This window comes from Synchytrium microbalum (assembly GCF_006535985.1).
Source record: "Synchytrium microbalum strain JEL517 chromosome Unknown SmJEL517_scf0002, whole genome shotgun sequence".
Lineage (NCBI taxonomy): Eukaryota > Fungi > Chytridiomycota > Chytridiomycetes > Synchytriales > Synchytriaceae > Synchytrium > Synchytrium microbalum.
This window is the reverse complement of record NW_022158351.1, coordinates 355,967-381,404: the sequence shown is the minus strand read 5'-3', so window position 1 is coordinate 381,404 and position 25,438 is coordinate 355,967. Positions and strand designations below refer to the sequence as shown.

Below are 25,438 nucleotides of genomic sequence, written 5' to 3'. Positions count from 1 at the left end.
TTGCAAAAGGTGTGGGTGGTGCTATTCAGTTGGAAACGATGTCTGGAGCGTAAGCAACACTTTTGTTTGAAGTAGAGTCTAACCAGACTGCTTGGATATGGTCGTTGATGATCAGTTTTTGGTCGTTGATCTTCTCACCTCTATCTCACCATCATCGTATCATAGGAAGCAAATCATGAAAACAACACGCGCAGACTACAAGCTTTCTCTAAACGAACAGGCACAACACAGGGAATCAATTACAAGGTAGAAAACTTCAAAGATTGCTGAGATTATAAATGGTCGTGGTGTCGATGGTATTGAGGACTTCCCTGATGCTAGTCATTGGAATTCGAATGTTGCTTGTGTGGCTATGGATGGGCAAATGCGCATGTTGACTTTCTTGTAATGAAGCAAAATATGCAGCAGCGTAATACGGTCAAAATTGACAGCACATTATTTCTATTCGACATTTGACCCGGTTACGGTTACGGTTGCATCAACAAACAGAAGAACGGAGCAGACGAATTGAAACTGTTTTGGCTGATCTTGAACTTCAAGTTGGTGGAAACGTGTTGTTGAGATTGCGAGTTCTGACATGTTCAGAAAATTTGCATCTGGCAGCCCAACGGCTCTATGAACTATCAATGCGTTCGCGACATTTCCAAAAGTCTACAAGAATTAGCCTTATCTCTCACTCTTCCAAATCTTCCTGTCGGGCAAAATTCTAAATATCCACACCAAACTTCGACTAAAACATACCACCAATAGAAAAGAATCAATCGCAATGGCCAAGACCTTCACATGGAACGATGTTGGAACCCACAACACCCGCAATGATATCTGGGTCGTAGTTCATCGAAAAGTATACAATATTACTAAATTCCTTGACGAAGTGAGTTTTGGGAAAAACAAAAGTTTGGATGAGTGAAGCACTTGGCATTGGTTTTTATTCATGTATTGTACTAATCATTTCCCTATATATTAGCATCCTGGTGGTGAAGAAGTCCTATTAGAACAGGCTGGTATGTCTCCAGACGAAACACATCAATGTTTTCTGGTGGTCCATGAGATGCACAAGGAGAGATGGTTGTAATAGGGAACAAGGACAGAGAGCAGATACAAGAACTATCAAGGATATCCAATTATAAGGTTGATTGACCGGTTGTATCTATAATCGTAGGTGTGGATGCTACAGAAGCATTTGAAGAAATTGGTCACTCTGACGATGCTCGTAAGCTCATGGAAGGCTACTTTGTTGGGGACTTGGACAGCACTGTAAGTGTCAATCATCATCATGGCTATGTGCAATGATTGTGCTGTATATGAAGGGGCAAAAAAGAGTGCAATCTCAGACGTGGACCAAGCCTTTTGACAAATACTCACACGTCACAATCAACAACAGGAAAAGGCGGACAAACCAATCAAGCCTTCCATTCATGCACTTCACGCTTCCTCCTCCTCATTGAACAAGGGATCTGACAACACGTAATGTGACCTTGATAAATCTGACCTGTCACATTGCATTTGATAAACTCAGTCCCTTTCTTTTCTTGCACCTCATAGGATGCTCTATGTGTTGATTCCAGTTGTCATTGCTGTCGCTTTTGGTGTGTACAAGTACACTTCCGCCTAAGCTATAGAGGAGTAGAGATGGTGGTGGTTATTTGTCTCGTCTGGGTGTTTCGTGTATTGATTACCGCGATAAAATGAAATCATATATTCTATAGCCAATTGCTTAGTGCCCCAGGGTGTTATTGGTACGTTTCTTTGCATGAAGGGGCCCTGCACCGCAACGGAGGTTTTCGAGCTTTTTGAAACTTTGGTGATCTAAGCTTAAAAGCGTCTAATGAAATAGTGGGCGTTCTTGCACGTTTGCTCGTAGTTAAGAGATTTCGGCAGCTTTTACATAGTTTCATCACACTTTTCAGCACACTTTTGCAGACATACATTGACACTGCCGCTTTTTGAAGCAAAGATCCACTTGTAGGAGGCGAGTCGAGACTATAGCCAGGATATTATAAGAGGCAAGAACTCTTGGTTATTGAGTACTAGTCTCTTGAATAGAAGCCAATCCCCAGGGCATGGTGAGTTTGAAGCAAACGCACACTTTAACAGATCAAGGTTTTTTAACTCGAATCTCAATAGATACCAGCCACAAAGGTACTTGATCAGCATAACTCCGATGCTATTGAAGCTACACAATCAAGCTTCCAAGGCTTCTAGAGTCTATTGCATCAGATTCTCGCTGCACACATCAAACTCATCTAACACGCATTTCACACTCCTAGTATGGGCGCGTAACTCTAGCCCTCGTGTTACTAGAAGCAGTAATAGTCATCGTCCTAGAATCCATCGTCGCTGCCATAATAGTTCCCGCCACTGATTTCACTCTCCAATACGACCCAAACAACCCAAATCCACAACGAGGTGTCCCAGTCTACCTCACCATATTCATATGTGCTCAAATCTTCCAGATCGTGCTATGTTGGGACGCTGTATGGCATCAAAACACGATTCAAATGATTGGATTTGTGCTTTTTAATCTTGCTGATTTTTGTTATGCCATCTTCCAATATGCTCAGTTGAGGAATCCGACTATTGTCGGCGCTGCTAGTTCTATCTCGGACTCAAACTTGTCGATTCTGAGGGGGGCGCTGGTTGCTATACCTGTTGTGCTGGGGTTGGGTTTCACGGCTTTTGCGTATCTGTCGTATAAGCTGTATCTAGAGTTTGGCTGGAAGATTTACAAAAAGATTGGAGCTGATCCAAAGATGAGGAGTAAGTACATGATAGATTATTGGAGTATCTCTGTCATACCATAGCCCTGCTTCATGCTCGTGCTGAAACTTTTCAAACAAACCTCGTGATATCCCATTTCATGTTTGCATCCACGAATGTAGGCTTAGACCCACTTCTTCAACCCGTTAGATTTATACCGAGCATACCAAATCTTCATTACCTTATTGAAACTGGACGTATTTTTCGTATTCGGATTTGGTCTACAATTTCTTGTGCTTGTTATTAGAACCAATGATCCGGAATTTGCCTTGACTATTGCTGCATTACCTGTTATGGTTGCCATACTAGCACTGGCTGTATATGGAGTACGTACCTGAAGCCCCATTTCCAGGTCTTTAGACTCGTTTTTGCTGGGACTTGCTTTCCCACAGCATCGCGAATACTCCTTTGTTTTTTTCTAACATGCAATCTTGTATTCAGGTACGGAGAGAGGATAAATGGATTATGTTATTATTCATGATTGGACTGTGTTGTGCTATAGCCTATTTCATATTTAAAGTCGTGAGGATTTATACCCAACCAGAGAAATACGCAGATACGAAATACTATTTGACTTTCTATGGTATGGAATTGGAGAGACTTTCAATCACAGATATCCGTTGTCAGGCCGTACTAACTCTTTTTGTTGCTCATAGCTGCTCTATCGTTAACTGTCGTCGTACTAACACTGGTGAATTCAGTGGTGTGCTTCAACAACTTTGGACAAGGACTTAAACAACATAGTAAGTGTTAAATGAAGAAGGGCGCTTCGAATCCGTGATAGTGTGGAAGCTAACAATTTCCTCCCTTTTCTGCATCTCCTCTTTTCCCCGAAGTCATGAGAGATAAGGGAGCTGAAAAACTTAACAGGCCGCCTCTGGAATAAGTGTAGAAACATTTTTATATCATCCCCATTGTATGCCGCTTGTAATTTAAACTATTTAGTCGATCGCATCTGTCGATTTCTCGCGCGTTGCAAGGTTACGACGAACGCGTTCGAAAAGAAATCAGATTGCTCTCGGCTCGTAGCAGGTCTTTCAGCGATAAAGTGTGTGGCTGCGTCCTTAAATTGTCGAAACAACACAGAACCAGCAAGTGCCTCGACTTTGAAAGCCACAGGTGACAATGAGTAGCCAAGATGACAAGCCTCGAGATGAGAATTGTTGGGGCCTCTTGTCCTCGTCAAAGCAAACAGCAGCCTTCCCCGATGTGCCACTGAAATCGCAACAGATGCTATATTTCGGACGATCATCAAGTACAGTTTAATCGTGTGGGTTTTTATACCGTATTGCGTACTCTATTTTGATTTGCTTTCGACTTTAGATTCGTTTGGTCAGATAGGCAGCTCCTTGTCCCTTTCAGCCAAACATTTTAGGTGAGACATGGTCAAACCTTTGCACAAGGCATACAAACGCTGTCGCATTCGAGGATTTTTCAAATATTATCACATTCATTCCATACACTGAAACTATTCGTGCTCTTCATTTTCCAACAGGCTCCATCTTGATTTCAACGGACGGGTGACCTTGACAGACTCGTCCACCAACGGCACATTCCTAAACGACGAACGCCTCGAAAAGCTACAATCTCGTATCGTCAGTGACGGTGACACCATCTACATGTCGAAAGTAGATCCTTCTCTGCCCGACTATACTGTAAAACTGTACAAGGAGCGTATATCGACCCTCACACATTCATCCTCATCTCCTGGACCATCGTCAGGACTGAAACGGCCATTCACCGCTCTAATGGCCAATCAGTCTGATGACGAGGATGTGTTTTCCGATGGTCTGACTCAGAAGGTGGCCTCGAGTAGCAATGATGAGAAGATCAAGAAGCAAAAGCAGATGGTTGAGGATGAGAAGGATGAATTAGAAGAGATTCTAACGTGTGGGATTTGTCAGGACTTGTTGTTTCAGGTGGGTAAAGCAAGAAAGAAAAAAAGGCTGTGGTAACTTACTTGATCTATGGATTTGATCTGTGCATCTTTTTCTTTCTAGGCTGTCAGTGCTGTACCTTGCTTGCATAATTTTTGTGGGGCTTGTTTCTCAGCGTGGATTGATAAATGCAAACCTATGGCGCCTGAATGTCCAAATTGTCGAAGTAAGATCCTGTCGTAAACGGAGGACATTTTGATTGTCTTATATACTTGTACTCTTGTTAGCTCAATGTAAACTCGTAAAGAAGAACCATACTATCGCAAGTTTAGCAGACACATTCCTCAAGGTACGCCGAATTGTCTGTTATGTGTGGTCGCAAAACTGACACGTCACGACACTTTAGGCACATCCTGAAAAAGCTAGACCTGCTGCAGAACAGGAAGATATGAAGGCTCGGAACAAGATAGACGGAGAAATGAAGGTATCCCACTCTTTGCAAAAAAAAATTCTCAAGTTGTCACTCTCAAGACTTTCAGTCTTTAATTCCTGTTTCTAAATAATAGCTTTCCAATGATTATGACGCATCAATACATGATTCCGATGAAGACTCTGCTGCTGATGAAATGCAAGTACATCTGTATTTTGAAACTTCATTCAAATATCTTAAACTAAATTTGACTGAACAGCAGGTGTCGATTTGAAGCACCTAATAATCAGTTTGGTTACACGTGTCCACCGAACACCCAGCATGACTTTTGCTTCCATTGTGGAGGTTTCATCCCAACCATCCAAAATGAAGCAGCACTTGGGGCAGTGCAATCAAAGTGTTCATATTGTGAGACTTATTGCTGTCGATTTATGCCTGGTGGATGCAGGTGATCATTGCTTTCGGCATTCCTTTTTTTGTCGGGTTTCTTGCTCAAACCCTTTTACTTGAACTCAGACCTGATGCAGCAGAAGCATTCAACAAGATCTCGTCATTCAATCTAAGGAATATCGGAGCAGCATTCAACCACAATATCTTTGAAAACGTGGTCTTTCAAGAATACCTTCGCGCTAAAAACATGGATGTTCCTCAGTTCTATCAATCTGGCATCAACAAGTTACGAGACAAGACGTGGAAGATTGAAATGCTGGCTAGTACAGGGCAAGTTTATGTGCCTCAGAGGCCTGGATCGGCTATTCCACCACTTGTGCAAGTTGATCCAGATGCATATGCGTGTATATTATGTGCTAGTAAAGTGAGCGGTTCGGTCCAAGGAGTTTTCCCAAAGCCTTTTCTACTTTTGAATTGCTACGGCTGAACGTCTTGCTTTAAATCACTAGATATTGGCTGAAATGGCTTTCTTGTGTCGCAAAGAAACACCAAAGGCTGAGTTGCCTGGTACGTCATGCTTTCAGGATCTGAATTGAAAGCAAGGCTCTTGTCGGCCAATGCTAACTTGACATTTTACCAAACAGCTCGATACCAGAATCGGAACGACTGTTGGTATGGGAGGAGCTGTCGTACGGCACTGCACAATCCACAGCATGCTGAACGATTGAACCACGCATGCGATCAAACTCGCTGGTAACGTGAATGCAGATGTAGCTGTAGTTTGTTGGACAAAGGTGTAAAATAAAAGCTTGCATATAAGTATAGAAGAAGTAGCAAAACGCGTGCACGGTTGATCTCTGAGCTGTTTGCATCTTGGCTGTCGCGTCGCTCCTTTACAAGAAATCGCATCAGATCCTACGGATGGCTTCCGAAATCAAGGAGAAACAGTTAGCTTCAGGCATCAAGATTTCAATAACGAAAAGACTTCCGAATCCGTCTTCTACCGTTCCTGACGCCACAGCAAATGTGCAGCCTTCAACCCAAAGCAAAGCTCGTCAGCCCAAATCATTTCCACTACCAAAAGCTCCCACCAAGAGTCAATCGTCTGTAAATCCTTCAGCTGTATCTGTGTCAGAACCTGTAGTTGCAGCGAGCTCGAATACAGTAGCTCCCAACGGGGCAGCAACACCATCAACATCAACATTAGCAGTTCCAGCTGCTAGATCTTTACGGCCAGTAGTCGCAAGAACACCTGTAGCTAGACCGACTAATATAGGCCTGGCTCAAAAGCTAGAATCGGCTGAAACTCCCCTTGAAAAGGCTGCTTTGATACGAGATGTGGAAATGGTGCAGCTTCAAAAGAGGTTTCCAAAGGGAATGTATGTCGTTAAATAATTGATGATATTGTCAAAACATGGAGACATTATTCTGTCTTTGCTAGCTTGATCGCATCCTTACGATCAAAACGACATTAACTGACACGTTTTTTTTATTTTGCAGAACGGACACTGAACGGTTTACTTTCTCTATGGCTCCTTCAGATCCCGATTTTCCATTCGATCTGGAATCCATTGATCTAGCGCTGAATATCCCACGTACTTACCCGATAACACCAGCAACACTGGTCGTAAACTCGACCATAATACCCCAGCATCTCATCAAGGCCGTATCCTTAGGCTGGAATCGCAAAGCATCAGTCAGTACCAGCATGCAGGATAAAAATCGATTGACACTGCTGCAGCTCGTGAATTGGTTGGATGTAAATTTAGAGAGATTGCTGATTGGACGGGAAGAGCCAGCGCCCAAGCTGATCGTTGTCAATCATAAGAGTAGGCAGGCTGATGTGGTTGATGATGGCTTGACCACGACGACTGACATAGATAATGTGGCCAGTCAGGGCACAGAATCTAGTGATTCTCAATCTGAATCGTCGTCCGATTCACAGACTGAAGATGGTGATGGTACTGGCGAGCAGTCTACTGCGAATGAAGAAGGTCAAATCACTGGTACAGCTCATAGAGGAACTCAGATACGATTTATATTACCGACATTAACGAATATTGCCCTGCTACGAACCTCAACAATACAACTCCTCACCACCTGCCATAAATGCCACATCCAGATACCAATAACTATAAACTCGACACAATTCAATCAAGACGTATGGTGGACTTGTAATAGATGCTCGTCTGATGTAGGATGCAGACTCAGGCCGACGTATTGTTTTGCAGGTGAATCAAACCTCGGATATATAGATCTACATGATATTGGCGTATCCGATGTGCTTACATCAACGTATATCGCTACATGTGGTACATGTGATAGTACTATAGTCTTCAAAAACCAGACACGTGGTGGGCTAGTCACACATACATGTGAGCAATGTCATTCAAAACTGACGTTGGGGATTGATGAAGTCAAGTTTGTGAAATTGCAGGCTGCTGTGTTGAGCAAGACATCTGCATCGAGTGTTTTGCCTCAAAAGAAGAAGAAGAGGGTTAAAGATGATGTGAATTTGGTTGTTGGTGAGCCGCTTCCAAAGACTGGGAACTGCAGCCACTATAAGCACTCGCATCGGTAAGGTTTTTTATCTGGTGGTCTGAAATCGAACAGCTGATTGATGTAGTACCTTTCAAATCTAGATGGTTTAGATTTGCGTGTTGTGGACGTCTATATCCATGTGATTTATGCCACGAGGAACAAAATCCAGATGGTCATGAAATGGTGTTTGGTTCTCGTATGGTCTGTGGATATTGTTCTCGTGAGCAACGAGTTGGGAATGAATGTGTATGTGGGAAATCAGTTACTAGAATACGTGGGACTGGCCATTGGGAAGGTGGTCAAGGAACGAGGGATCGTACTCTTATGAGTCGCAATGAATCGAGAAAGTTTGCTGGATTGAGCAAAACAACGTCCAGGAAATCCAGAAAGTAGATTTGTTTGTATCGCTGTAACATATATATGAAGACTTGCATACACGTCAAATGGTGCCTTTGATCCACTGCCAGCTCATCGTTCAAAACGTTGACTTTGACTCGCATTACAGCGTGCTGTGAAGCTCAAAAGACCGGATTAAACTATTTTTGAGCACTGTAAAAGCTCTGGCTGTTTGCGCTTAGCTTCCAAGGCATCCTGAACAAGTCCTCTACCAATATGAACCAACTTGGCAAATAATTCCGACGCCACGACGAATTACATCCAAAGCAATCAGTGTCTGAACGCAAAGTCAACTGAGAATGAAGTTGCTTTGATGACGGTAATAGATCCGAGCGTGTCTCTCTGCTTTGATCAAAATATAGTTTTTCTCTTGGCCAAAACTTTCACTTTCGTTCCTTCTCTCCGAACACCCACACAAAACTAGTCACCACACAGGTTGTAGGAAGCCTGAAAAAATCCATAATTGCGGCTAGCCATGGTTGGCACATCATACGGGTCATGGAAGTTGCCCTTCCGGCCATCTATACTTGCATTCCTTGCTGCGACATTCCTGACCGTTAACGGACAGGCAACCGTTGATTTAACTCAGTTTCCTCCTCCTGGAACGTTCAATCCGTATGGAAGCTGCAATGCTGGGATCTGCCTGCCGGGACCGTGGCCGACGCAGGATAGAGTTCCTACCCCGGTAACAGCTTGTGAGTTTTGTACATTTTGTTGTTGATATGAAACTTTTTTTGGAGGAGGAACTTGTACGGAACGAATACGAACTTGGCTTATATGATTTTTTTCTTGAATTTTAGGGGTTCAAGCTGTCAACTTGTCTCTAGTGAGTGTCTTGCGGTGTCTTTGTGTTTGCGATTTGTGTCGTTCTACACATTGTTACGACCTGCACATCTGAATCATCATCTGGATACTCATTGCTCTTGCGACCGCCAGGTACCAAACATTCCTCCACGTGGACCTCCATCAACAAACTACGGCGTTGTATGTGGTGCCGGTGATTCCACAAACGCAACAATGGGCCCTTCAGGATACTGTGATTATACATGTGCACTGGCGTGCACTCGTGATGAAATCAAGACGTGTCCGCAAGGTGTTTGGGGGTTGACATACGACGATGGTCCATCGTACGTGTTGTTGGTCGAAACTGCGGGGAAAAGCCCTTTTATTGATCATTTGTGGATTTTAGGAACTATACGACGCTAATTCTCGATCGATTAAAGTCATTGAATTTGAAGGCTACTTTCTTTGTTATTGGGAGTCGGGTTTTGCAGAGGCCTGATATATTGTTGAGGACGTACCAAGAGGTATGTGTCTATTTGATTGTCTTTTGCAATGTCTGGGTGATATTGATCTTTTTGTTGCAATAACAGGGTCATGAAATCTGGTTAGTTTCTAAATATGTCTTGAACGTTTGGTCCACGCTCACAGCATACATGGAAGTCTAATCTCACAACTGGTCAAATAGTCTTCATACCTGGTCGCATGCTAGTCCCACGACGTTAACGAACGAACAGTTCATTACGGAGATATATTGGGTTGCTAAAGCAGGTTAGTAAACAACTAGTCGACGTCTTCACAGGCTGACACACATTTTCTAACTACCCAATTTTAGTGTATCAAACAATCGGCGTGATTCCTACATGCCACAGGAATCCATATGGAGATGCCGATGATAGAACGAGAGCTGTGATTCGGGCTATGGGTTTGAGAAACGTGTTATGGAATCATGTGTGTTTCAGCATAAATGTTGACTGATGTGCATCGATTTAATCTTTTTTAATTGGTTGTTTAGGATACATCAGATTGGATGTCATCAGGAAATCCATACTTTGATCCAAATTGGATTACGAATAATTTCACTATTTGGATTGCTGCGTAAGTAGATGTTTAGGGATTTGTGAGATACAGTTTCAATTCGTTTTGTTGCCGATGCGTCTTTTTTGTTGCTCGAGCCAACGCTTGTTTTCAATATAGCGCTGGCCAAAATGGCGCCAACTCTCCCACCGGTTTCATATCCCTCGAACACGACCTGTTCCCAATTGCAGCACAGCAAGCTCCAGCTGCAATAACCATGGTGAACAATGATGGATTCCTTGTTCAGCCTGTTGGTGTTTGTCAGGTACAGAAATGCAATCTCTTCGTCATCGCGTTCTTAGCGTTTTTTTTTCTGTGGCTTGAGGCTAACTCGACATCGACATACTTAGGGCTGGAACAACTTTTACCAAAACACGACATATCAACAGGGTGCAGGATTGAATCCTGTGCTGTTGGGTCTTGTGCCTGCTGCATCAACTGGACCGGCACCATCAGCGGCAGCCGCGTCAGCAGCTCCAGCACCGACTAGCTCACCGACACAAAATACTGCATTGTCTCAAGGCGGAACAACGGGTGCTGGTTGGAGTCTGGCTGTTGGAAAAACTTACGCTTAAAGTTGAATGAAATGGATTGCGTGTCTTGTTTACAAATTTCCATATTTCGCATTTGTGCATAGCTTAAAACTTGACAAGGAGTCGTTTCCGTTGAAAATTGTGCTTATTTATATAAAGAAAAGATTACGAAACAAGATTATGATTTACGTTTCTTGCTGCCGTTTGGTAAGCCAGGTGGAGCTGGAATGTTAGCCAAAGCATCTATAGCGTCTACATAGAATGATACGCCTTCCATGAATGTCTTTTCGTTAAGGTACTCGTCGTGATCGTGTAACAGGACTGGCGTGTTTCGGATGGGTGAGACGCCTATAGCTGGTATTCCGACTTCGCGGATGTATCTAAACGAGATGGCATATGTGTTCAGATTCAATTAGTAAAGCGACATGATCAGTTCTTTTATACCTCGAGTCAGTAGCAGCAGGAAAAATCTCCTTCTCAATAGTGATCTTTCTCGCTTGGAATACAGTTGATAGAGCATGCCAATATGGATCGGATTCGTCGGTGGACGAGACAGCATTACACCAGAAAGAGTTTACGAATTCCATTGTGCAACTAGGTGAGACAAAGAACTTGAAGATCGTTTCCGACAGAGATCTCGAAAAATAAAATCGTGTTACCCTTCTGAAGTACACCATCCTTCAAGCATGGCGTGGAATGCTTTCAAATCAACCTGAGGGGAAACGCGGATATCAAATCCTGCCGTTGCTTCTTGAGGCACTATGTTGAATTGTATACCAGCCTACGAGTAGAGATTATTATACGAGGCCCGTGTACAGTTTTTGTTGCCTGAAATCCCGTCGAAGAATCATCACAAAACTTACGTTCAGCATAGTCAAGTTGATTGTCGTGACATCGCCGACTTTGAGTGGTTGTCCTGATTCCGTTCGCCCGATATGAAGTTTCTGCTCTTCGGCAGTTCTGTAGGCCATAAATTTCTACACAAACAAAAGAAAGTAAGATGGTTACTCATCAGAAGACATGGTTGTACCTTGAAGGCCTTACCTGTATGACTTTCATCAGCTTTTCAGTAGCGCCGTCCTTTACAAACAAGCTACCGTGTGACGGAGGGCCTTTGGCAATCACCTTAACCCTACATGGTTGTGTGTTAAAGTGTTTGAGAAAAGAAAACAAACAACAGAGGCCACAATAGCATCCGAGACACGGCTTGAATGAGAAAGAAAATCACACAACAGGAACCATAATAGCATCTGCAAACATCAAAACACGTACCACCACGGACACCTCTCTCCGTAAAACACTCTATATGTATCATTCGGGCTTGCCATACCTTCGTCCAGAGCAAACCCCAAATTCAAGCTCTTGAAGAGGTCTGTCTTGACAAAGAGCTTCATTCCGTCGACCCCTCCAATCTGAGACAAAAGAGAGGTTCTGGGCACCGTATTTATACCACACAATTGTACCGACATACCTCCTCGTCAGGCACAAAGACAGCATGTATAGTCCTCAGCGGCTGTTTCCCATTTGCCTTTAACACACGAATGCCTTCCAGATACCCTGATCCCACACACTTCATATCCTGTGCACCACGAGCGTATATGTTACCATTAGCAGTCTTTTCAGCCGCAAACGGTGGGTAGTTCCACGACTCTGGAAACACGGGAACCACATCAATGTGTGAATTTAGCATGATGGTTGGAAGTGATGGATCTTTGCCAATCCAAGTGAGGATGCAGATGGGCTTTCCCTTGACGCAATCGAGGGATTGAAAGTCGAGGCCTATATCTTGAGCCTGATCGTGAAGGAATGCTTTTGCAGCAGCGTAATCAGGAGCTGGCTGCATCGTGTTAACGCGTAGATAGTTCTAAAAGGGAGGTTGGGTTAGAAGTGGAAGATGAAGACGAGAGCTCGATTATATGTTGGGTTTGATGTCAGGACGTACACGAAACCTGGACACTGCCGGATCTTCCTGAACCTTCTTGGTCATTTTCAGATGAATTTTCTAGTGATTCCAGGTGGTTTTGGATAAGCGTTTGCGTGTTTTCAACCGTACAATTGATGTTTGCTTACCTCTTGATGTAGTGTGCAGAGGTTAACAGCTTTTCAACACAGGCAATAGCAAGATAGAGCGTAATTTCCGAATTGCTGAATATTTGGCGCGTATCGACAGTTTAACTTGCTTAGAAACACGCCCTGTAAATTTAGACAGTTGTGCCGTTTGCTCTTTGATATTCAAACAACCTCAAACCTGGAGCAAGTCGGAATCTGAAAGGGAGACAGTGTGTGTACAGTATTATTCTCATCAATAGCCAGTATGTATCGTAATTATCTCAAGTAGTTCGAGACGCCTCGGTTTACTAACATTGCTCCACCGCAAACAACAGATAATCGCAACCATGAGCAAGGAGAAGCTGGCTCTCCAATTGTCCAAACTCCAGGGCCTAGTCAAAACCGTAGAAGGAAAACCGGGCCATGAAGCTCTCGTTTCGGAAGCCACATCCATCATCGACGAATCGGAGGCCTTTCAGCATGGAATGAGCACAATCTCTTCCACGGCCGATGCTACCGTAGACGATAGACTAGTATTCGCTTTGAAATCTGCCGCTAAAGATTGGGTCGTAAAGGCTGATGCTGCTATTAAGAGGGAGGTAGACAAGCTGAACTCTCATTTGGTTGATGAGGCAAGGCCCGTCTTGTCAGAGCCGGAAGCTGACCAGGCCAAAGCTGGTATCCATGCTGCGTCCAAGGATCTTGCACATGCGGGGGATTTGGAGACTATCGTTGAGGTTGGTGTTTGGTCAGTGGTCCCTCGCCGTTTCGTGGTATGCTGTTACTCAATATATAGGTTTCTTAAAATAGGAATATATAAGCAAAACGTTCAGACCAAAAGCACGCACCGCATACACAAACATGATTGATTCAACATACACTTCTGGTGCTAATGCCCTAGATGTTAAATTGACGGCCGCCATCAAGAAACTCGAAGCCGCAGCTGGTGCCGCCACTCCTGCAGCTATAGTCACTACACCTTTAGGATCGTCTAAACCAGCTATAACACCATCTCCAGTTGCATCTGTACCCGAAAAGGCCACACCACCACCCGTAGCCACCCGAGAAGTCGCTACTCCTCCTCCCGCCGTACCTCGTAGAGAGTCATCAACACCTCTAGCAACATCGCCTGTATCCGTAGCAGCACCTGTAACAGCGGGACCTCCAGTAGTTCCTCCTCGAACGGAACCAGCTGCGGTTTCTACTTCATCTCCTGAAGAAGAACCATCATCACCAACAGCGCAAAGACCTATTGCTATGCGAAGTGTAAGTTAGAATACGTACATCATGTCTGATGTTCATTCATTGATACCGAACATGGTTTTTTGTTCCAGGGAAATGTCATGGGTGATCTGAACAGGATGCTCGCCGCTCCACCTAAACTACCACATCACAAGACTGAAGAAGAGATTGCTGCAGAAGGAGGTGATGCTGTTCCTCATGAAGAACCCAAGATTGAGCATTTGACAAAGGCTAGAGTTAAAGGTCCTGCTAAACGAGCTAAAGGGTCCACGTCTGGTGCTACTTCGGAAGCCGGCGCAGAAGAAGAGGCTGAAGGTCCTGTTGCTACTTCTTCAACAAGTGTAGCTGTCCCTGCTACAACAGCTGTAAGACTGAAGTTTAACAGACGTTTACTGCTGTGTTGAGTTGCTTTTGCCTTTGTGTTTTTCTGCTGAACCTAGTTTATGATTTAGACCGTAGCCGCTGCCGGTGTCGCTGCAAGTGCTGTTGCCGCGACTGTAGTTGCTGCCAGTGCTCCAGCACCAAGTGCCGCTCCTGCCGTCCCCGAAAAGTCTGGTGGCCTAGCTAAAGGATTCAAATCTCTATTCGGTGGTAAACCAAAGACGCCAACTACACCTGTATCTGCAACCGCCGCTGCTCCTGCTGCTGCATTAGCACCACCAGCAACAGCTCCCAAACCGACAGCATCACCTGTATCCAAACCATCCACTCCATCAACAGCCGCGTCGCCAGTTCCAACACCAACGCCAGTAGTGGAAGAGAAAGCCGCAGCTGCACCACCACCAGTAGAAGAAAAACCAGTAGAAGAACCAGCCCCCGAGTTTGTACCAATCAAACCCAAGAAGGCCATGCCAACAAATGCAATGTCTGCTATGGCTGCAGCCATGAAACAGGCCGTAAAGAAGCCTGGCTCATCAGATGGGACTACAACAGCAGCATCTAGTACCGACGAACTAGCAGATTTACCTCGCCCACGTAGTACAGCAACACTTGATTCGGAGCGACCTAGAAGTGTTGCATCTACTATTGATTCGGAGTCTGCTAGACCGTTATCTACTGCTACATTGGGAGCTGCTGTAGATGGAGGCAATCGGCTCAGCGTAGCTTCAACTCTGGGATCTGACGACAATGTATCGACACCTGGACCAGCTGTTCCTGCTCGCCCAGCAAGAAATAGTATAGTTAGTGAGGAACCTAGTACACCACCCAGCGAAGAGGTTGAACAACCAGAGGCCGCTCCTGCTCCGGTAGTTCAACGTACAGGACCTAAATTACCACCTGGTGCGGTAAACATTATGGGAGGCGGTATGAGACCAGGACCACCTGCTAGACCACCTAAACCGTCGGGATTGTCGACATCAGAGTTGGGCCATGGTGCATCACCTACGTCTGATGTGAGTTTCTTGGCAATGGAATATGATCTCCGAGCCTTTTGTCACTGTGCTAACAGAATTTTATTCTTTGATTTCCAATTTAGGCTACAAAGAGTACTTCATCTCCAACAGTAAGAATCGAATTTTATTGTTTTCAAATCCACCTGTAGCTCATTTTCTCTGTTTTCGTTTAGTCTGAAGAACCACCAGTATGAATCAATGTGTTCTACGGTCGCACAGAAGGTAGCTGGCAATCTGATATCCCATTTTCGATTAGGCTGAAGAACCAAGACGGCCAACGCTTCCATCACCACCGGTAAACCAAAAAAACCCCCCCGAAAGCTGAGTTTTAATATCATTAGAAGCTGACCCAACTTTGTTATTCGTTTAGGCTGTTAGAAAGATTGTTCCTGGTGATGATAGAGCACTAGAGAAGGTAGCAGTCACATCCCAGCTCGAATGATTTCTCTTCGCCATGTTCATCCTACTCACCGGTTTTTAAATCTGTAGGCTGCACTCGAGTGGCTAAATGCGCACTTGACATCACAAAACATTGTGGTCGATAGTTTATACTCGTTCAGTGATGGTGGACTGAATTTGATCTATGCGCTTGAGGTATTTGAATGACGTTGAGTACTGTTCTTTTTGGTCGTTGGACTAACAAATTACGTCGGTTTTTAGAAAGCATCAGGCGAATCAGTTGGCAAATACAAGAAACTAGCAACAATGAATGTGCAGAAAGTGGACAATCTAAACATCATGCTGGCATTCTTGTCCAAGAAGAATATTGATGTTCGTTATGTTAGTCCACAAGGTATTGACTGCGATTTCCTGCTCTGCTGTCTTTGCGCGTTTTCATTAAGCTTTCAAATTATGATTAGATTTATTGTCCGAGGACAAAAACAAGATTTTGACACTATACAGTGCCTTACTCAAGAAGTATCCATGATTGAAACACATTATACTGGGGGTATCGCTTCCCAACACCAATCGTAATTTTTCTCTTCTGTTTGGATCATTTTGGAATATGGCATCGTTTTTGGACAATTTATAAACGGACTTGGATTTAAACATTCTTCCTTTTGTGTTTTCATGGTGTTTTCAGCTGTATCGAGAATTGCTAGACGTGTTTTAGTAGTTGGAATGAATTGCTTATATGGCAGACACCGTGTAACTCGTTGCTTTGCGCTGACGTGTTGTGGAGAGGTTGAATAATCATGGCAGATTTGTCAAGTCTAGCAAAGATGGTGCTCTGCAAGGCCGGAGCTATCCTGGACTGCTGGCACGACTGTTGAGATCTTTGGGATTGAACCGTGAAAGTATCATTGCTTCCACAGGTACATTTTGTAATCTAGCTGCCCCAAGAAGGGTACTTTGTATCAGTATTGACTTTCAAGTTCGTATTTCATGAATTGCATCCTAGTTTGAATGAAACTGATAGGCTTGTAAACGTGCGCTGTTTCGTTGTACTGTACGTCCATGTATTTTCAATATAGATATATAGATTGCGTAATAGACAAAAAGAAGCCAGGATCTTTATAAATATTCTATGTGTTAGCTACTGGCTATAAATATCGTGTTTCAACAGTAAACGCGGTCGGAGCAAAAATCTATTCCTCCTTGGCCTTTTCGTCATCGGGTATCTCGCCAACAATCTTGGCAATCTAAGACAAAATGCAAATCAGATACACATGAACACTATGGAAAAATAGTCTCACAACTTACCCTCATACGAGTAGCCAAATTTCGAGCAGCGTTTGAGTGGAAGTATATGGCACCATTAAATGAAGCCGACACATCTCGTCCAATAGAAGTTTTCAAGAAGCCACGACCACCGGGATGGTCTTCCATAAAGCTGTGAACATTGTACACTATTTTGTCAACTACAAGATAGTTTTGACCTCCGTCCTTTTTCAGGGCAACTATGACTGTGAGAGTGAAGGATTATTAGACGTAGATCGAAGAAAGGACGGCGAGGGGTTTACTTACACTCTTTCCATGTCCACTCAGGTAATTCATCGAGTGGTTTACCCCAGTTGAGCTTCTTCTTTAATTCGTCAATCTGCGACAAAAAAGGGATAAGCCCGAATCATCATTGTGTCGTGTCCTCCAATACACCACAAACCACGTGGAATCATACCTTCTTTTCTTGCATTTGAATTCGGCCCTTGACAATCTCGTTCTCTGGGAACATTTTTAGATTATACGTCAGTCCAAACAAGGAGCATATCCAAATCGTCCATTTAGTAGGGTCATATTGCCAGAAGAGGATTGCATTTCGGTAATCAGATGGGAATTCATGGTGAAAGTTGCTATGGAAGGCCATGTAATGTCAGGTACTGCGCATCGCCCAAACGATTCAGATAAACTTACTGGTATCCTTCACCCAATGTCACCAAAGCAGTAATAAAGTGGTCACGAGGAGTTTGACGATCATCGTATGAGGCTTCACCCAGCCAGTGTGCTAGACTGTTTACACAGAATGTAGCATGGTGGACAACGACGAGTCTTGCGACTCCAGCAAAGTAGAATCCACCCCAGAAGTCACCCCATCCAATGTACGCGACAAGAGTAGGGAATACAAATGCCATAAAGAGTCCGATTATAGGAAACCAGTCGTGCTGCCACATGACGATTTTGTCTCGTTTGAGATCCGAGATATCGACACGACCTATTTTGTCCTTGTCCTGCTTGACAACCAGCCAGCCGATATGCGACCAAAACACACCCTTGTTGGCACCATACGGATCTCTGCTACTATCGGTGTATCTATGCAAACGACAGGTGTTGACGTGTAAGTCAAAATATTTGAGATGTGAGATTGTGCATCGGCGATGGTTACCTGTGATGGGCACGATGGTCACGACACCACCATTTTATGGATCCTTGCTAAGTAGCGGAAGAGGTGGTAGTGAGTAAGAGTTTGCCAAAAGTGGCAGTCCGACAGATTTAGACACGGCAGCATACCAGAGCACCAGCACCGAAGAGTGCTAGCAGGAGACGCATAGGAAATGCAGCCTCATATGATCTGTGAGCAAAGTACCTATGTAATTGTTCGAAAGGGTTTGTGCTTGGCAGTGAGATGATGATGCTTTCGACAGTTTGAGTACCTGTGATAACCTATAATGAAGGAGAGATTGGGACCGGTGAGAACGGGCAACGTTGTAAGAGCGACGAGAATAGGACGTACCTGCAGTGATAGCCAGGCCCGTGCAAAAGTAGTAAACGACAGCCCAGATTGCGGTTTGGAAGGTTAACTGGGTTGTGTAGAAGCCGTACAATGACAAGGCCGGCGTGACGATGAAGATTACGACATTCAGCCACTCAATGTCATTGCGCTTCATTCTCTGTCCTAGTGTTGGCATGTTGCTTTCACTAGTTTTTTTGTTTATTTTTTTATAGGATTGGAGGAGCGGACCAAGCCGATGGGTTTGCAAAATCGAGATGCAAATGAGAGAAGGAAAACTATAAGAGACTATAACAAGACGGCCGCCGCATTCAACCTAGTGCTAATTCACACTAATTCCACCTTAAAATGCTGCTTATAATAGCTGCTTGTCGTGCGTCGAAAGTTGTACCCTAATGGCCTAGCTCCAAAAATGCCTAAATAAATGGTTCCGCGAGAGCGGACCGCAGACCACCGCAAGGACTGCTGCACAAAGCTCTCGTTGCACGGAGACTCTCGTTGCACGGAGGTGCATCTGTGGTGATGGACGGCGACACTCTTCTTGACGTTCTTGCTTGTCACAATCAACAGTTTTTTGCGACAATGTGCGTGAGGAGGAAGTAGACCTGTGACGACATTGAATTCTTCAAAACGAAGCTGAAAATTACAACGCCTTGAATGCCTTGAATGTAATCCACGCTCTGTCTCCTACAACGTGTTTGTTCAACTCTAGTCGCTATAAGCCGACACAATTTCCTATAGAAGGGTGACCGAGAGGTCATATTATGCCTTTTTCAACACGCCCAAATACATTTCAAGTCCCGCCTGCTTCTATTTTGCTTCCAAATTTAAATGTTTTGCTGTTTCTTGAGTTTCGAGACTTTGCAATCAAACAGCTTGTTGAGCGAGAGCAAGCAGGAGCTGCATCTGTGCGAGCAGATGCAACCTATAGTATATCATCTCCCCAAGGTATCTTTTCTTTGAGCTTGTTTGTACTATATGTGTTCTGGGGTCATGGCGTGTTTTGCCTTCCAAATTACCAAACGTCCCCATACCAAGTCCAGAAAGAGGTCCTATTACACCATGGGAGCCTGTGCATCCAAAGCAAGTCTCCATACAGAAGGTATAAAGCTTCTTTCACCTCACGTCAGGGTGTATTGACGATATGCCCCTCGTTTAACAAGTCCAACCAATTCACTAACTTTCAACTACATCTCTATCCTAGGCCCACAGGGCAAGCATCCAAAGGAGCCAAAGAAATCAAAACTTTTCAACATCTTCAAGAAGAGAAAGGGCAAGCTCCCTACTGAAGAAGGTATAAAGGCACCATTTTAAAAATCACATTGAAAGTCACGTTTCGTTTTGTGCTTGTTTGAGAAGTGCGATGGAAGAAGTAGCATACGCCTCATGTACTGCGAAGCACATGTTGAAAGCGTACTGAGATAGCTGCGCATTGCTTCTCTTGCTTCTCGTCCATCCACTTTTAACCTGGGCCTTCACTCCCACTTTGCCGAAAAACGAGATTTTCTTCTGACACATACTACCACCTACTATAGTAACCAAAAATGAAGCTCAGACTGCTGTTGTTACTATTGCTCAAAATGAAGCTCAAGCTGCTGTTGCTACTATTGCTCGGGATGGAGCCATGCCCGATGCATCACATCTGCCAGAACCCAATCAAGCAAATTCGTTCACAAAAGAGCTACCAGTGGCAATTCGACAAGAAATACCATCTAGGCCTGTGGGAAGAGGCCTAAGTATATACTTCTTTCAACGCTAGATTCCCACCATTTTGTTTTGCTATTGTCATTTGTGTCCATTTGACATCTTACAATGTCTACTTATTTAATAGAAAACCTCGGCAACAGCTGCTTCTTGAACGCTGCCGTGCAGGCTCTCTTACATTGCCCGGACATGATGTTGTTATTAGCCAACGGAGCTCATGTTTGTAAGTTTTGTCATCTATTGATTTACGCCAATACTCAAAGGCTGACTTCTAGTGGTGACTTTTTGCGGTACAGGTCCAAAAGAGTGGTGTGGGAATTGGTGCAGTTTTTGCAGTTTGAGAAATGTCGGGCTTGAGCTGTTCAAGTCCACATCAAAAGCGCTAAACCCTATGCATCTTTATCGTGGTTTGAAGCGTGAGTATCCCTGCGTTTTTCTGACGTGCTAAGCGTTGTCGCATTCAGAAGACTCAATGCGCCCTCTTTTCGATATAGAATTGATCCCGGATATGCAGTGGTACCATCAAGAAGACTCCTTTGATGTTATAAGAGGGTTATTGGATACAATTGCAATTAGGTAGGCCAAAAATCATTGAGACAACAGTTCCAAAACGCAAAATCAGGCGATTACGAACTCAGGTTTTACTTTTCCTTATAGTACCAACAATACGGAAAATGTTTTTCATACCCTTACAGCCTGCAAATCAATTTGTAAGGTCTGCTCTTTACAACACGAAAGAATCGACCCCCAGAACGCCATTAATCTGGGCTTGGATGGCCCACCAGACTTGCTAGATCTTCTCAAAAAGGATATGAATGAGAACATGGCTGATTTTACTTGTGGAGGGTGTAAAGCCAAAGGAGAGACGTACCGTCAAACCTATATATACAAGCAACCAGACATGCTAGTAATCCAATTGAAGCGATTCCACTATGTCGTCAAGAATGGAATGCATATAAAGATTTTCAAGAAGGTCAACGTTCCTGAAAATTTGTGTCTTACTGACTTGCTGCATGAAAAGGTGAGTGTGGTCTTTGTGTTTGAAATTCAACGAATTTTCTGGCTCAAAGTTCCTATATTTTGGCCACATAGATTAAAAAGCAAAATGCCGATTACGAGCTTTCGTCGGTAATTGTGCATCAAGGCTCGTCAGTCAACTACGGCCACTATTACAGCTATGTAAAGGGTTTGAAAAACAACGCATGGTTTGAGATGGACGATACAAATGTCTCAAGGTCATCATGGCAAGAAATATGTAATGATACGCCATATGTGCTGTTCTACACAAAAGTGGTAAGTTTTCGCAGTCACGTTGATTTGTCATTGGCCAATTGATCTGATTATTTCTCGGGTAGAAAAAGTCCAAGGCTGAGACGGCATACAGATCACCGTCATTAAGCCCCGACCTCCAAGTACAGGCGACAGCGAGCCAACCTCTAGTTCCTAAACCAAAAGCAATCGAAATACTACCCACCGATAAGACAACTACATCTTCTAAAAAGGCACTCCTCCCTTTCTCTCAAGAGGCTAAACCATCGGCAATAATTACCAAAGAGTTGCCATGCTCTCAGAATACAGCCATATCAACATCAATACAATCGCCTTCAATCTTGGTGGATCCTGCTTGCCTCATTAGAAAACAACAAGAGGCAGCTGATGAAGCATACGCACTTCAACTGGCACTTCAATTTGCTAATGGGAGCTACGACGATACAACTTACGACGACGATGCTCGCAAGCAGCTTGAGGCCGCCGATGCCCTCTATGCTATGCAATTACAACAGGAATTCGATAGCGCACTGCCTGAGCATCTTGTATCAACTTCACAGGTCCATGGCCCTATAAAGAATGGACTATCTTCTTCTGGTGTACGTGGTAGTATGGAGTATATAGATGATCAAGATCTGAATGCAATTGAGAGGGAAGAAGATGAAGAAGCAAAGGGAGAGGAGGATGAATCAGCTAGAAGAGCTCAGATTATAGAGCAGGATGAACACTTTGCAAGGAAATTACAGGCGGAATTTGACAAAGAAATGAATGGCAACCCTTCATCGTTGCAGCCCCTTTTTAATCATCAAAAAGATGGACAGGCTTCCGACTCTTTTACGTTGACACCAGCTCCTGTCTTTAAATTTGGTAGTATAGCTCCGACGACCATATCATCTCCAGATCTATCAACGCAATATCCAGCAGCAGCTCCAACAGGTAAAAGTGGTAATATCGCAAGACCAACACCACGTACAAACAAAGCAGGCTCTGGTCCTCGCTCTCCACCACCTCGTCATAGAAATCAACCTGTATCTGCTCCAAGAAGGCAATCAGCACTACCTCCTACTCTACAAATGTCTCGTTCTGGCTATGTCCCAGTGATACAACCGCCACAAGCTCAATGTAAGTGATTCATGACTGAAATGATTATTTATTTAATACACTGGCGAATCATTTATCAGGTGACTGGGCTATTCATCAATCATTTCCGTGATGATGGCCTGGCATTCACGATGTTGCAAAAAGAAACCACGTATACATTATCCAAACGTGCTAATCATCTTAAGTCATCACTCTACCTAGTCGTACAAACTGCAGGCTACGAAATGGCCCAACGTCGGCCAAACGCCGCAGCATCTCCTCCATCTCGCGTATCATCAGCAAATCATACCGTCGAAGTAGAACAACAAGGATATAACTACCAAAAATCAGCTCCCGATGACTACGACTACAATCCACGATTGGATTGTACCCTGTACCTCTCATGTACCAAAAAGTCTCTTAAATTGACACGTGAAGGTAACTTCGTAGTAGATATCCCAGTGCCTGAAGTATTGTCGGTGGCTCGATTCCGTAATGAGCAAGAGTTTACGCCTTTGAGACATACGGCTGTGTTTGGTGATCCTAATGAGTTTGTGCAGAGGGGTTACACGTAAGTTGCGCCTGCATGTCTCAATCTGTTTGGTTGTTTTTGGCATCATTGGATTCATTTTGAACTAACTCTGTATTTGCTAGCCTACGACAAAACCAATTGGGTCGTGAAACTGAATTGTTTGTCACTTTGTACAAGGAAGATGACCGTCTGTTCTGTAAAGCATCGAAGGCTGTTGATAAGAATATCGCAAACGTGTGTGCCAAGAAAGGAACTTCGTTTTGGGGTAAGAGATTCCCATGACATGACTTCATCGGAACGTTTTTAACCCTCCACTCCTGGTAGGTCCTGATGCATGGGAAAACGTCTTTGTGTGTGTCATATCTGATGGTCGTCCAAAGGTAAATTGAATGATGTGCCAAGTTGGGAGCTTGTTTTTGGCTTGGTCGCTTTCATTCCAATAGTGACCCTAATGAAATCTTCCATTTGTCGAATTAGATTCGCCCACGTATATTAAATGTAATGGGTGTCATGGGTGCCTTCCAAGACGGCCTGATGAAAACCTCCGTCAATGGCCAAGAAGTCTCAGCCCACGTATTCGAATACACCACCCAAATCCTCGTCGATACCGAATCTCTACAACGACGATCATCAGCTCAAGCTGTAGGACCCGTCCAAATGAATCTCTGTCTCAACGGAAGGAATGCCGAACAAATCACTGCATTCGGTCGAGCACTCAACCCACAAAACTGTGCTCTACTTGATGTCGGTACAATGCCAACTGATGCTTCATTCTGGCATTTGTGGCATGCGGTCAATCAGAATCCTAAGGATGCTGGTGCTTGGTAAGATGATAGCAATTCGCTTGATTCATGGATGGAGGTTCTTTTGCAGCTCTCTTAACATATCTATCCGTGTTTCTTAGTGCTGAAAGTTATGCCGAAATATGTTCTCGTGGGGCCAAGCTGCTCAATCCTTTGGTAGCAGCCCCGAACTTTGAGTAAGCATTAGTTCAGACGAAATCATTTGTTTTTTCCCTGTTGACTTTGCAAGTCATTTTGCTCGCAGTGTCTCACATACGGTCATTCTCTTAGACACAAGTTGCCCTACATTCTCGACAAGCCCCTGGAATCCGTGTTTGGTTTCAATTCCGTCTTGCCAGGTAACGATATTGACATTCCTACTTGTATAATACTTCTTTTTTTGCTGGTACTAATCACATCTTTAGCAGTTGGCGCATTCGCAGCATACAGATTCAAAGCACTACAAAATGGTCCAGATGGTACAGGCCCCTTGGAAAAGTACTTCTTTGGTGAAACTCTACATGGCGCTGGAGATGTTATGAAAACAAACATGTACTTGGCCGAAGATCGTATCCTGTGTTTCGAATTGGTCACTAAATGGAAGGAAAGATGGGTATTGCAGTACGTCAAGGCTGCTAAGGCTGAGACAGATGTGCCAGATACTGTGCTTAAATCTGCTTGTAAGTGTTCTGACAATGACCTGTATAGACTGCTTTTTTTGCAGTGCTGTCGTTCTCCACACTGTATGAAACGTAACTCAAAACATCTTTACTAACTTTATTCTACGACATAGTACATCGTCATCGCTGGTTGAACGGATCCTTCTTTGCCAGTGTCTACGCCATCAAATGGGAAGATCCTCATGGTCGCACAGTAGTGCTGATTTCAGATAGTGTCGATGCACGCAAGGTATGTTGTTTGGTGTTATCTCCCGTTTTATGCCACATTGATTTGTTCATTTTAATCCCTGCTCAAACCTCTCTACTTTTACCACCAGTATGTCCTCAGAGGTCTGTCAAAACGCCACACTCATCGAAGTCTAAGCCACCGTGACGATATGGAGCTAAGCGCCTATCTCAGAGGAGCGACTGGAGTCTCGAATCACTTGTCAAAAGTCTTGGACTGGCATGTATTAGGTTGTATTATGCAGTGAGATAGCACGGCCGTCAAGGACATCCCTTGGTCGGCCACCATAAAATGTAATACTTTATTTTTTTAACGCCATCAAGGTTGCCCCTTGGTCGGCTACCGTAAATATGTAGCACGTTGTGTTGTTTTTGGATTGTACCATAAGAAAAATAGAATAGAACTTTATCTCAATTGAATCGAGCAGAGCTCTCAACTTCAGCTTCTTACATCTGATCGTGTATGAGAAAACATGTGTGATAAATTATGGTTTGCAAGCATTGGCTACCATCGAAATACAATTCGAGATA

The 25,438-nt window shown here is 43.9% G+C and overlaps 8 protein-coding genes across 8 annotated transcripts; 6 read left to right on the top strand and 2 right to left on the bottom strand.

Moving 5' to 3' along the window:
• Positions 1-766: 766 nt before the first annotated feature.
• On the top strand, positions 767-1,615 carry SmJEL517_g00535 (uncharacterized protein; the record flags this gene model as incomplete). Its single annotated transcript, XM_031166464.1, has 5 exons — positions 767-874; positions 968-1,004; positions 1,163-1,257; positions 1,385-1,467; positions 1,546-1,615. 5 exons carry the CDS (start codon positions 767-769, stop codon positions 1,613-1,615), a joined length of 393 nt encoding a protein of 130 aa, XP_031027621.1.
• Positions 1,616-2,063: 448 nt separating this feature from the next.
• On the top strand, positions 2,064-3,646 carry SmJEL517_g00534 (uncharacterized protein; the record flags this gene model as incomplete). The annotated part of the gene is made up of 7 exons (XM_031166463.1): positions 2,064-2,066; positions 2,128-2,142; positions 2,271-2,760; positions 2,911-3,086; positions 3,202-3,343; positions 3,417-3,503; positions 3,597-3,646. 7 exons carry the CDS (start codon positions 2,064-2,066, stop codon positions 3,644-3,646), a joined length of 963 nt encoding a protein of 320 aa, XP_031027622.1.
• Positions 3,647-3,885: 239 nt separating this feature from the next.
• SmJEL517_g00533 (uncharacterized protein) lies at positions 3,886-6,177 on the top strand (the record flags this gene model as incomplete). Its single annotated transcript, XM_031166462.1, has 10 exons — positions 3,886-4,015; positions 4,084-4,135; positions 4,256-4,679; positions 4,761-4,863; positions 4,925-4,986; positions 5,044-5,121; positions 5,204-5,277; positions 5,584-5,881; positions 5,967-6,024; positions 6,113-6,177. The coding sequence occupies 10 exons, from the start codon at positions 3,886-3,888 to the stop codon at positions 6,175-6,177; spliced, it is 1,344 nt and encodes a 447-aa protein (XP_031027615.1).
• A 201-nt stretch (positions 6,178-6,378) lies between these two features.
• On the top strand, positions 6,379-8,391 carry SmJEL517_g00532 (uncharacterized protein; the record flags this gene model as incomplete). Its single annotated transcript, XM_031166461.1, has 3 exons — positions 6,379-6,836; positions 6,958-8,034; positions 8,100-8,391. 3 exons carry the CDS (start codon positions 6,379-6,381, stop codon positions 8,389-8,391), a joined length of 1,827 nt encoding a protein of 608 aa, XP_031027616.1.
• Positions 8,392-8,869: 478 nt separating this feature from the next.
• Positions 8,870-10,826, top strand: SmJEL517_g00531 (uncharacterized protein; the record flags this gene model as incomplete). The annotated part of the gene is made up of 10 exons (XM_031166460.1): positions 8,870-9,089; positions 9,195-9,220; positions 9,331-9,521; positions 9,584-9,701; positions 9,768-9,781; positions 9,863-9,945; positions 10,010-10,125; positions 10,190-10,272; positions 10,372-10,516; positions 10,602-10,826. 10 exons carry the CDS (start codon positions 8,870-8,872, stop codon positions 10,824-10,826), a joined length of 1,221 nt encoding a protein of 406 aa, XP_031027617.1.
• A 136-nt stretch (positions 10,827-10,962) lies between these two features.
• Positions 10,963-12,627, bottom strand: SMI530 (N-acyl-aliphatic-L-amino acid amidohydrolase; the record flags this gene model as incomplete). Its single annotated transcript, XM_031166459.1, has 7 exons — positions 10,963-11,164; positions 11,229-11,378; positions 11,444-11,565; positions 11,648-11,761; positions 11,829-11,916; positions 12,057-12,196; positions 12,256-12,627. 7 exons carry the CDS (start codon positions 12,625-12,627, stop codon positions 10,963-10,965), a joined length of 1,188 nt encoding a protein of 395 aa, XP_031027618.1.
• Positions 12,628-17,058: 4,431 nt separating this feature from the next.
• On the bottom strand, positions 17,059-18,813 carry SmJEL517_g00529 (uncharacterized protein; the record flags this gene model as incomplete). Its single annotated transcript, XM_031166458.1, has 8 exons — positions 17,059-17,112; positions 17,174-17,370; positions 17,438-17,510; positions 17,589-17,760; positions 17,822-18,217; positions 18,291-18,337; positions 18,416-18,558; positions 18,639-18,813. The coding sequence occupies 8 exons, from the start codon at positions 18,811-18,813 to the stop codon at positions 17,059-17,061; spliced, it is 1,257 nt and encodes a 418-aa protein (XP_031027417.1).
• An 884-nt stretch (positions 18,814-19,697) lies between these two features.
• On the top strand, positions 19,698-25,155 carry SMI528 (chitin synthase; the record flags this gene model as incomplete). Its single annotated transcript, XM_031166457.1, has 18 exons — positions 19,698-19,737; positions 19,840-19,929; positions 20,171-20,371; positions 20,467-20,562; positions 20,636-20,755; positions 20,834-20,915; positions 21,078-21,360; positions 21,432-21,632; positions 21,695-22,730; positions 22,911-23,259; positions 23,343-23,485; positions 23,545-23,600; positions 23,698-24,044; positions 24,125-24,199; positions 24,294-24,361; positions 24,431-24,682; positions 24,796-24,911; positions 25,000-25,155. 18 exons carry the CDS (start codon positions 19,698-19,700, stop codon positions 25,153-25,155), a joined length of 3,711 nt encoding a protein of 1,236 aa, XP_031027416.1.
• Between the last annotated feature and the right edge of the window lie 283 nt (positions 25,156-25,438).